This window comes from Oncorhynchus tshawytscha, linkage group LG23, assembly GCF_018296145.1.
Source record: "Oncorhynchus tshawytscha isolate Ot180627B linkage group LG23, Otsh_v2.0, whole genome shotgun sequence".
Lineage (NCBI taxonomy): Eukaryota > Metazoa > Chordata > Actinopteri > Salmoniformes > Salmonidae > Oncorhynchus > Oncorhynchus tshawytscha.
In genome coordinates this window covers 24,788,594-24,800,504 of record NC_056451.1, presented here as the reverse complement: position 1 = coordinate 24,800,504, position 11,911 = coordinate 24,788,594, and the positions used below count along the sequence as shown (strand labels likewise).

The following is an 11,911-nucleotide window of genomic DNA, read 5'->3' as shown; positions in this document are numbered from 1 at the left end:
AGAGAGAGGGAGGTCAAAAAGGCTCAGATCCTTCCATTTATTTTCCCTCTGTGTGCCTTTTCAGACCACACACTCACTGATCATTTCTCCGCCAGATTGTCGACAGCAAGTTGATTTACTCTTCTCAGAAATAGAGCACAAAAATTGACAGAGGCTTAAGATTTAAAAAAGAGCTTAACTCACAACACAGACGTACTGAACAAAAGAGTGAGATAGGAAGTAAAAAAGAGAGGTAGAGAGGGGCAGGTTGACAGACGAAGAGGAAGGTGAGTAAGGATGCTCCTCTTGGTGTGTGTGTCACCTGTTGATTTCTCATTAGTGTGTGTGTGAGTGATCACCTTTCAGCTTTGAACTGAATAGTGAGTTTGATTCTGTGATAATAGTTGTGTGTGTTTCAATTGTCTGTCTCTCTTTTTCTCTTCCTGCTTTTCCAATTCTCCACTTTTCCCCTGATTGTGCACTTCTTACTTTTACACATTTCTGGCTGTAATACACTGGCTCACCCCCTGTCTCCCCTCCCCTCTCCTCTCCCCTACCCTCTCTGCTCTCCTCTACCCTTTCCCCTCTCCTCTCCCCTACCCTCTCTGCTCTCCTCTAAACTTCCCCTCTACTCTCCCTTCTCCTCTCTCCTCTTCTCTTTTTTGCTCTCTCCATCAATATATAACTACTCCACCATTGCTGTCTCTCTTTTTCTCTCTTTCTCTGTCTATATCCGCGTTAGCTAATACTATAGGGTATTTAACATCTCTAACTCTCACTCTGTTTTTCTGTGCATGTCTAGGGGGTTAAATCCTCTTACCTTCCACTTTCTAGCACGTTCTCTGTTTCAGTACGTTACTCTCCTCCTCTCTCTTTTGACCTCTTCTATCTACTGGGCTTTACAGTAAAATCTCTCTCTGTCTTATTTTCTCCACCAGTTGATGTCTCTGGGAGGAAATGGCTCGTGGAGGGGCTCTGTCCCATCCTCCATCCCTCCTGCCTTCCTTTCTCACCTCTCCCCCAGCACTGACCTGGGAGTTGCCATCTTCCTCATCCTCACAGGTGAGTCAAATCTACCATCTGCCTACAACACATTCACCCCTAGCCACTATACCCCTATACCCTCTAACCACTGATAGAGATTTGAAAGGATTGGATTTTACACTACTTGTACTATAAGCAATATGGTGAAAAATCCTCAAAGCGTAGAGGGCAAGTTTGAGATATTACCATACTACATCAAATAATTTCAGATCTATACAAGTGTCTAGAGACTTGGGCATAGAGGCTCAGGGTTGATTTGAAATTAGGCATCTCTCCTCATCACAGACGAGAGATTCAGTGTTGGTGACAGTTAATGTCAGAGTTTGGTTGGTATTCCTCATGAGTAACTCACTGGTAGAATAACATAATCTGTACAGTGTAGAAGTATTAGGCTTGGCTTAAGGTATATTTATGGGGGTGAAATTCTGTTCAGATAAATCAAGACTTAAAAACAATATGAACAAACTATAATTTGATCCCAGAGGACTGAAAGGGTTTCGATATATAAGCTGGGCAACAGCTTTTTACATCTTAATCATCGGAATCCAGAGCCCACGCAGATGGCTGAATGGGTTTTCTTTGTTTCAACACAGATCTGTCATCCATCAGGATCAACCTTTCTGATCAAGTCAGTCAGTGATCTAACTCTCTATGACTGTTTCCATTATGGAGCTGTGTAGACAGACTAAATACAAAGTGTATTAGCATAGCAACCCCAGGGTCACACCAGAGAGGAGAGGATACACAGAGAGAAGAGAGGACAGAGGGGAGAGGATACATAGAGAGAGGAAAGGAAAGAGGACAGGGGAGAAAGGAAAGGAAAGAGGATACATAAAGGACAGAGGATACATAGAGAGATGAGAGAGGAAATGAGAGAGGAGAGTGGAAAGGAGAGAGGAAAGGTGAGAGGAAAGAAGAGAGGAGAGGATACACATGAGGAATCACAGCATGGAACATTCCATACCTGTTGCTCCCAATAATTACCTACACAACAAATCAAATGAGGCTATGAACAGCACCCTGCACCCCACTGGCCAGCCAGCCAGCAAGCAACCATGTCGATTCAGCTAGAGCATTTATTCACTTTGGATTGGTTCCCCGATGCTTCCAAAGCCGCATAGTGGGTTGAGGGGTCAGGAAGGTAGCAGCGGTTGAAATATTAAATGACAGACGGTTTACTGACCCTTATTATACCCAAGGGCAGACAGTGAGCTGGTCTGTCTCTATGCTTCTATCTTTCTCTCTCTCCCTGTCACTTCAAACCTCCTATCTCCCCGCTCCTCTCTTCCTTCTCTCCTCTCTTCTTCTCCAGGTGTAGTGTCAGTGGTTGGGAATGGCATAGTGCTGTTGGTTTACTGTAGAAAGAAGAAGAAACTCAGACCACCAGAACTCATGACTATTAACCTGGCCATCTGTGATTTTGGATACAGCCTCTTGGGGGCGCCATGCCTCATAATTTCCAGGTGAGGAATTCCTGTCAACCAATCTTCAATCCCCCATACTGATAGTATGAATATCAAACTAGACAGAATGATATGATGCAGATGTCTTTTATCCAGATCAATTGACAGTTTACATTCACATCCCATGAATCAGACAAAGTGCTTAGTGTTCCAACGACCAATGATCATTATCAGGTCTTTAACTCCTCCTCTGGTCCACCAGTGTGTCCCATGGCTGGGTGTTTGGGGAAGCAGGGTGCCTGTGGTACGGGTTGCAGGGCTTTGTTTTTGGGATCGGCTCCCTCATCACCACCTGTCTCATCTCTCTGGACCGCTGCCTCAAGATCTGCAGCTTCAGATACGGTCAGTGGGATTCCCTGCATTTCTTTTTGCTATCTTTTTGAGTCATGTGTGTACATACTTATTATATTCTTAATTTGATACATTTCTTACATACTTTCCCTTGGGAAGGCAATGATAAAGTGTTGTTGAATCCCCAAAACATTTATCTTCCGTAGGCTACATTTATCCTTCATCCTTATCTGATATTTCTTCAAACATTTCATTACATGAAATACATGTCTGATACTCAATTGAGAGAACAAAAGGGGTGACACAAAAGGATGTTGTTGACCCCTGACCCCTTTTAGTGGCCTCATTGACTTCCTGGTTTTCCCTGAGGCTTTCGTCAGTGGGTCAGAGCATAAATAAGGCCCTTGCTTTGAATATGCCCTTTATACTTAGCATGTCAGATAATTGATTTTTGAACAGAACCTCTGCATTCAATGATCTAATCTAAACATACACTATATATACAAAAGTATGTGGACACCCCTTCAAATTAGTGGATTCGGCTATTTTAGCCACACCTGTTGCTGACAGGTGTATAAAATTGAGCACACAGCCATGCAATCTCCATAGTCAAACATAAGCAGGAGAATGGCCTTACTGAAGAGCTCAGTGACTTTCAATGTGGCACCGTCATAAGATGCCACCTTTCCAACAAGTCAGTTCATCAAATTTCTACCCTGCTAGAGCTGACCAGGTCAATTGTAAGTGCTGTTATTGTGAAGTGGAAGTGAAGAGTGAAGTGGTTGGTCACCCAAGCTCATTGAACGAGATCGCCAAGTGCTGAAGCATGTCGCTCGTAAAAATCGCCTGTCTTCTGTTGCAAAACACACTACCGAGTTCCAAACAGCCTCTGGAAGCAAAGTCAGCGCAATAACTGTTTGTGGAGTAAAGCTTGCTGCCATTGGACTCTGGAGCAGTGTAAACGCTTCACCATCTGGCAGTCTGACGAACTAATCTTGGTTTGGTGGATGTCAGGAGAACGCTACCTGCCCGAATGCATAGTGCCAACTGTAATGTTGGGTGGAGGAGGAATACTGGTCAGGTTGTTTTTTTCCATGGTTCGGGCTAGGTCCCTTAGTTCCACTGAAGGGAAATCTTAATGCTACAGCATACAATGATATTCTAGACGATTCTGTGCTTCCAACTTTGTGGCAGCACTTTCCTGTTTCAGCATGACAATGCCACCATGCACAAAGCGAGGTCCATACATAAATGGTTTGTTGAGATCAGTGTGGAAGAACATGACTGGCCTGCACAGAGCCCTGACCTCAACCCCATGGAACACCTTTGGGATGTATTGGAACGTCGACTGCGAGCCAGGCCTAATCGCCCAACATCAGTGCCAGACCTCACTAATGCTATTGTGGCTGAATGGAAGCAAGGCCCTGCAGCAATGTTACTACATCTAGTTGAAAGCATTCCCAGAAGAGTGGAGACTGTTATAGCAGCAAAGGGGGACCAATTCCATATTATTCAACTCCAACTCCATATTTGTGCTCCAGTGCTGCAAGCGAAGACCTATTTAAGCTGCAGCTGACCCAGAACAGAGCGGCACGTTTAGCTCTTCATTGTAATCAGAGGGCTGATATACATATGATGCATGCCAGTCTCTCTTGGCTAAGAGTTGAGGAGAGACTGACTGCATCACTTCACTTTATAAGAACCATTAATGTGTTGAAAATCCCAAACTGTTTGCATTGTCAATTTACACACAGCTCTGACACACACACTTATCCCACCAGACATGCCACCAAGGGGTCTTTTCACAGACCCCAAATCCAGAACAAATTCAAGAAAGTGTACAATATTATATAGAGCCCTTGTTGCTTGGAACTTCCTTCCATCTCATATTGCTCAACTAAAAAGCAAACCTGGTTGCAAAAAGCAGATAAAGCAACACCTCACGGCACGCCTCTCCCCTATTTGACCTAGATAGTTTGTGTGTATGTTATTGACATGTAGGCTACGTGTGCCTTTAAAATAATGTATGTAGTTCTGTCCTTGAGCTGTTCTTGTCTACTGATGTTCTGTATTATGTCATTCTGTATTATGGTTCATGTTTTATGTGGACCCCAGGGAGAGTAGCTGCTGCTTTTGCAACAGCTAATGGGGATCCTAATAAAATACCTAAAATACCAATACCAATGCCCATGATTTTGGAATGAGATGTTGGACAAGCAGGTGTCCACATACCTTTGGTCATGTAGTGTAGTTTATAATCTGTTTGTCTGTATGCCCGACTCTTTCTTCAAACCCACGTTGTAGAGATAATTGGGGGCACTATTGTAAGAGCAGTTTTTTATATTTTTTAATTGGTCCAGACTCCAGCTTGATCTTGTTGACCTGGAGATGACTTTTCGGTTACGTAGACACTAGTCAGCAATGATGTTGTATTGCTGGTTAGGGGTAGTCACGCAGGTAGTTATGGGAAAGGGAAGGTGGCCTAGTGGTTAGAGTGCTGGACTAGTAACCAAAAGGTTGCAAGATTGAATCCCGGAGCTGACAAGGTAAAAATCTGTCGTTCTGCCCCTGAACAAGGCAGTTAACCCACTGTTCCTAGGCCGTCTTTGAAAATAAGAATGTGTTCTTAACTGACTTGCCTAGTTAAATAAAGGTAGCACTTTTTTTTAAAGGAAGGGAAGGGTAATTGTCAGGCAGGGTTAATGTCTGGGCTACCAACATGCAACACTACATAAAGAAATAGAAACCCGTAAATATCACATACAACCAGGGCTCACTTGCAACAGATACCTTGGTCTCAATGAGACTCCCTGCTAAAATAAATGAAAAATACATGTATTGATTACATGCTTCAAACATCTGGAGCCTTTGGATCAATCCTATTTCTTATTTACTAATTAGTGGTCAATCAAACAACGTGCTTCACTTTATTCATATTCCTTTCCTATGTGTCTGTTTATAATATAGTACATGCTGGACAATCAAGTGTCTCTCAAAAAAATAGATCTTACCCAATGAGAATAAATAATGGTGAAATAAAAGAATAACATTCCTCCATCTCTCTCTACCAGGTCAGTGGATCGAGAAACGTCACATGTCCATGTCCATAGGGCTGGTGTGGTTCTACTCTCTATTCTGGGCCTCCCTGCCTGTTTTTGGCTTCGGCAGCTACGGACCAGAACCCTTTGGGACCAGCTGCACCATCAACTGGTACTCCTGACTCTCTCTTATTAGACTCTGTTTTGATATATATATATATATATGTGTGTGTGTGTGTGTGAGAGAGAGAGTGAGAGTGAGAGAGAGAGAGAGAGAGAGAGAATGTCTGCAGTTATAAAAGCATTCATCTCATCCAGCAGCAGCAATGCAGCCTGGGTACGAGGTTATAAAAGTATGTATAAATATACATCTTCCTCTTTTCTTTGAGGTGGGGGATGAGGTCATCTTTGATCGACAGGCTCTACATCTTGCTGATCCTGATCATGTGCTTCTTTCTCCCCACACTGACCATCGTCGCCTCCTACATGACCATTCTGCTGACGGTGAGAGAAACTGCACCCTCATTGATTCTCATTGATTGTCAATCAATCAATTGTCCTGGCATATTTTGAGTGGGGCACACTATAACGTATGGAATGCATGTTGAGTACAGTCCAGGAAGCATGATCTATTACCGTGATGGTGGATTCAATAGCTGTAGCCAACTGGTGGTCTAGCGAGCGTGGCCCTTGTGTATTTGTTTGTGTTCAGTGACGGTTGAAGTTTGCGTTTACTGACATGTCTCTCTGTGTAGGTTTACCGTTCTAGTCGCGCTCTGGCATCTATTCCCTCCTCAACTGTCACTCACACCAACAAAGACCTGAGACTCACAAAGGTATGTGGAAAACAGACTATGTTAGAAGAAGCTTAGTTACTGACTTGAAATGAAAGACGTCGTAACATCTGCTTTATTCCAGGCAGAGGAACTACCAGGGAATAACTTTTGTATTAACATTGTAACAAGTGTGTAAGTACAGACAGCACATTATATATTTCTGTTGTTTCATCTATTGTCTGTCTGTCCCAGATAGCAGCTGTGGTGTGCTCCACCTTCCTCTTATCCTGGACTCCCTATGCCATTGTCTCCCTCTACTCTGCCTTGGCCCCCAAGGAGGAGCATTGGGCCGGGGAGGCCATGCAGGGAGGAGGCCCCTCCATGGGGACTGGAGGATCCACCGGGATGGCCTCAGCCTTCCCAAACATCCCCAGCATTATGGGTCTCCTCAATTGGACCTCCACGGAAAACTACGGAAGCAACTACGGAAGTGTCTACTACGACCCTGGAGAATCCTTGCGGGACGTGACCAACCCAGATCCATACTCCTATTCTGGCTTAGGCCACAGTCTGCCTGCTGCTTCCACGCGCAGTTCAGCCCCAGGCCAGGAGGGGGAGTCGGAGACAGGGAGCAACCAGCCGGTGTCCTGCCTGCCACCTATGGTGTCTCTGATACCAGCAATGTTTGCCAAGTCTCACTGCATGATTAACCCTTTCATCTACCAGATCATGAACAAGGAGTTCAGAGAAGACGTGTACGACATGCTGTTTGGGAGACAGAACGGGGAGAGGAGGAGAATGCAGGGAAGAGCAGGGAGCTACTCTGACAGTAAGGAGTCTTTCATAGCTACAGGTGTGGACTGGACAGGTGCAGAATGACTGATAACTCTCTCTCTCACACATTTTCTTTCTCTCTCTCTCTCTCTCTTCTCCTCTTTCTCTCCTCAGCCCCCAAAGGCAGCCTCTCCTACTGCCACAGCTGGCAAGGGAGGAGCAACCCCAAGGCCATGCCCATGGTGGAGTTGGGGAAGAAAGAGAGGGCTGGTGACACCATCTCAGTGGGGTGGGATGCACTGGGCGTGGCCTCGCTGGACACACAGGTCAACATGGACGGGCAGAGTCTGAGCGAAGCAGGGAGAGAGCTGGGGGGTTCCACCTCTAGTAGTCTGATGACCGAGTGATAGAGGGAGAGATGGATAAGAGATGTTGAGAGGATGGAGGTGTTTAGGAGCAGAGACCTCTTTAAAAACAGCTTTAAAATAAAACATGTTTTGTGTAAGAACAACCAGAGTATTGTATCATAGTGAGTGTTTTGAGTAGTGACTCTTTTTTAAATGTAGCCAAAACATTAGTATTATTATATAACCAACAATTATGATATGCAAAATATATACTGTTGTATTTTTACATATTGTGTGCATTTTTTCCTTTATATCTAAGCACCAACAAGATGTCTGCTGCAGTTTTGAAAATGGTATTCCATCTTTTATTTTAGTCTATTTTGTAGTTTTTTTGTTGTCTTTGTCAACACTGTCCTGATAGGCCTGTGGGTTATGGTTCACATTATAGTTTCATTCAATAGAATAGTGTGTAAAATTGTATGTGTGTATTTTGTAACAAAATAAAATCGAGCCAAGTGGGAAAATCTTGTTGCCTATGGTGTGACCATAAAAGAGGCCTTATGGAACTGTTCGTAGCCTACTGGGCACAGAAAACCAGCTACTTGTGTATTTACGGTAGCTTCCCAGCTCTCCAAATCTTGCAGCACTTGTTGTGTCTTGTGGTCACTTTGGAGCCAGATAAGCGTTGACGGAAGACACTGGATTTATTTTTAATACAATAGAGATTTTTCAGCATTTAACAGTACTTTCTCTCATATAGGCTGTATACCAAAACATTACTTTTCTGAAATACATTTGAGTGTTGTCGCCTGCGCATAGCCGTCGGACCGGCCTATTCGGCATTGTTTTTTGGGGCGACCGTTATCCAGCAACAGAGCCAGACAGGAAGAGCGAGGGAACTTATTCCACGAGCCTCTTTAGACCGACCGGAGATAAATCGAGGAAACATTCGTAATTAGAAACAGTTACGTAACCTGGTATAGGTGGAACGTCACGGATACGTCTGGTATCCAACAACAAGTCAACTTTCAGCCTGTCATTATTTTATTTTTGTGATTTTATACGGAGAAAATTACCGTCCGTGTTCATGCCAGATCTGCAGCGCTTTAGTTTTCCATACCATAGTATGAATCCTTTGTTAGAGGCGAACTCGCTTCTCCAACATCAACAGCAGCAGAACCAAGGAGGACCGAGTCATCCGGATTCCCCCTCAGGCCTTCTACCCGAAGCCGTCTTCTGCTCGCCAGACCCTACATCTTTCTTCCTGGGCGACCATCCCGGACTGGGCTCGGAGTCTCTGCCAGGGTTCGATTTCACCACGCCCTCACAAGCTTACCTGCATCTGAACCATAATAACCACTCTTATCATCGGTCTGTGCCCCAACCTCCTGCAGCGATGGCCCTGAGGAACGACCTGGGCTCCAATATCAGTGTCCTAAAGACTCTGAACTTACGGTTCCGATGCTTTCTGGCCAAAGTGCATGAACTTGAGCGAAGGAATAAGATTTTGGAGAAACAACTACAACAGGCGTTGGATGCGAAAAACAGCTGTGATGGAAGTTGTTCTGAAAGCGCTAGACGGGCCCATACCCAAGAAACAGGTGTACAGACCGGGTTTGTGGGAACTATCCCGCTCAGGGCCGGGTCACTCCCGTTCCAAAACACCAATAACTCTGCGAGACGACCCACTACCCTCTTCACACCTGCCCTCAACACTGTCCTCACGCTTGAGTCCAAGAACAAAGCTGAAACAACCCCCACCGAACCGAATCATAATCCGACCATCACAGTAAGCCTATCAACCCCGACAATCGACTCTCCAGCCGGGTCCAATTCAATCACCAACGGGAAAACTGTTTTCAGTACTGGCACTGGAACCCCCACCAACCCGCCTCCCCGGTTCCTCCCCGGTACTATCTGGTCCTACAACCATACCCGCAAGCTTGCTTCTGGCGTGGAGACGCGCGTCACCAGCCCCGGTGTGTCCTGGGTCCAGCCGGACGGGGTCGGGGTCCAGATTGATACCATTACCCCGGAGATCAGAGCCCTGTACAACGTCCTGGCCAAAGTCAAGAGGGAGAGAGACGAGTACAAACGCAGGTAAATAGGATCAACCTTTGTTGATTTATTCACCAACGTAAGGCCTAATTAACGTGTGTGTCTGACGGGTGTAAAGGCGCATGGGGACCTAGAGTTGTGATTAAACGTCTCTTGGTAAAAGTCAGTTGATGTAATTTAGTGAAACTATAATAGGCCTACATGTATTATTTTGCTCATGCTACTTGGGTGAAGTGAAAGGCCCTGTTACAACAGATGGCCTCTGAGAGCAGCTGTGTCCTGCCTGTGTTCTGTCTATTTCTGCCACAGCCCACACCATTCTTATTGCTAGAGATGCAAAGGGCAGCTGGGGGAAATACCAAACATTATCAGACCATAACTGACTCAGAATGAAGTCATGTAACTGAGATCCAACACAGGAAGGCTCTGTCTCAACAATCAAACCAATGCTTTTGAAGTTCAAAGACCTTTGAACTCTTGAGTTTCCCACTAGCTAGTGGATTCCAGACCTAGGTCAGGGTATGCTTAATTTAGCTGTTTGTACTTTTGGGATTACTGCATTGATTTAGTACTTTTGAGACTATTCCATTTGAACCAGGCAAACTATATATAAATCAAGCACAGCTCAAGTATTTGAAGATTTGACTTATGGTTTGGCTTGGAGAAGGAATATCTGCTTAGTGCCCCTTTAGAAAAAAGGGTAATGGGCCAAACACAGTGACAGGAATCTGATACAGAGACCATAGTGCACCTCTGCACGTTTGAAATGGCTGCAGTTTGTATTCTATGACAGAACTAGAACCCGGACCGCTGAGTTGTGGCACTAGTAACAGCAGGGCTGTGGCTTCGATTCACGCTGCACAGGTCACATAGACATGGTCTATACTGAAGGTATGACCATATGTTGATTTGGATAAACGTATCTCAGCAAAAATGCCATACCCAATGAATGTAAGGTGATAGACAAGCATGTATGTCCCATTAGGAAGGCTGGGTAGGGTCAAGTGTGTGTTTGTGGCTGTTTTGTTTGTTTATTGTGATTTCATGAGGCATGTGACCTTACTGCCACCTCCAAGTGAGTCAAGTCCAGGCTTGTTTCACCTTCAGACATCCATATATCGGATAGCATCCGTACTGCACAGTCATTGATGTGATTTAGGCCTCCAGTGTAGTGAAAGAATGTTATCTCTGTCATGAGTCTGTTGTTGTAGTAATGCAGTTCAATCTACCTGCAGGCAACATGGCAGGCAACTGCAGCTAACCGATCGCTGCAGCTGTACATAGTCTATTGGTAAATAGCCCACCCATTTTCACCTACCTCATCCCCATACTGTTTTTATTTATTTACTTTTCTGCTCTTTTGCACACCAATATCTCTACCTGTACATGATCATTTATCACTCCAGTGTTAATCTGCAAAATTGTAACTATTCGTCTACCTCCTCATGCCTTTTGCACACATTGTATATAGACTCCCCCTTTGTTTTCTACTGTGTTATTGACTTGTTAATTGTTTATTCCATGTGTAACTCTGTGTTGTCTGCTCACACTGCTATGCTTTATCTTGGCCAGGTCGCAGTTGTAAATGAGAACTTGTTCTCAACTAGCCTACCTGGTTAAATAAAGGTGAAATAAAAATAAAAAATAAAAATAAAAAAATGTAGAGAGAGGGAAACCCACAGGACTATTAATTCACTTCAAGAAGGTAGTTTCAGTATAAGATACATCCCCTTCCCTCCCTCTCCTCCACTCTTCTTCCCCTGCCCTGTCCCTTGTTCTCTCCATCTATCCATTCATATTGCTATTCATTGTTCCCGCTCTCTCATTGGCTAGTTCTCTCATACCCCCCCAGGGGTGGAAAAAGTACCCAATAGTCATACTTGATTTAAAAGTAAAGATACCTTCATAGGAAATTACTCATGTAAAAGTCAGTCACCCAGTAAAATACTACTTGAGTAAAAGTCTACAAGTATTTTGTTTTAAATATACTTAACTATCAAAAGTAAAATTATAAATAATTTCAAATTCCTTATATTAAGCAAACCATATGGCACAATTGTTCATGTTTTTTTTTTTTTAAATTTACGGATAGCCAGGGGCACACCCCAACACTCAGACTAGAGGTCGTCCTACGGCAGGGC

The 11,911-nt window shown here is 44.3% G+C and overlaps 2 protein-coding genes across 3 annotated transcripts in view; both read left to right on the top strand.

Annotated features, from left to right (window-relative positions):
- Positions 1-8,229, top strand: LOC112222599 (melanopsin-B-like). Of its 2 annotated transcripts, none has more exons than XM_042305144.1 (9): positions 1-266; positions 918-1,041; positions 2,336-2,486; positions 2,689-2,828; positions 5,849-5,987; positions 6,205-6,319; positions 6,571-6,651; positions 6,844-7,420; positions 7,540-8,229. In XM_042305144.1, the coding sequence occupies exons 2-9, from the start codon at positions 921-923 to the stop codon at positions 7,770-7,772; spliced, it is 1,557 nt and encodes a 518-aa protein (XP_042161078.1). In that variant the 5' UTR covers positions 1-266; positions 918-920; the 3' UTR covers positions 7,773-8,229. The 2 variants fall into 2 exon arrangements, with proteins under 2 accessions (XP_042161078.1, XP_024241104.1); XM_024385336.2 differs by lacking the exon at positions 1-266 and adding an exon at positions 612-734.
- A 125-nt stretch (positions 8,230-8,354) lies between these two features.
- Positions 8,355-11,911, top strand: part of LOC112247616 (non-homologous end joining factor IFFO1) — a 35,014-nt gene continuing 31,457 nt past the window's right edge. Inside the window, exon 1 of the mRNA XM_042304995.1 lies at positions 8,355-9,812. Within this exon, the coding sequence (XP_042160929.1) occupies positions 8,800-9,812 (1,013 nt within the window). The 5' untranslated portion in view covers positions 8,355-8,799. The remainder of the gene's footprint in view (positions 9,813-11,911) is intronic.

What these genes read in the sequence shown, in the direction of transcription:
- LOC112222599 (XM_042305144.1), top strand. Translation starts at nt 921, where the DNA reads ATGTCTCTGGGAGGAAATGGCTCGTGGAGGGGCTCTGTCCCATCCTCC. An exon ending in CCATGCCTCATAATTTCCAG is followed by an intron (nt 2,487 to 2,688) that starts GTGAGGAATTCC and finishes CTGGTCCACCAG; the next exon opens with TGTGTCCCATGGCTGGGTGT. An exon ending in ACATGACCATTCTGCTGACG is followed by an intron (nt 6,320 to 6,570) that starts GTGAGAGAAACT and finishes CTCTCTGTGTAG; the next exon opens with GTTTACCGTTCTAGTCGCGC.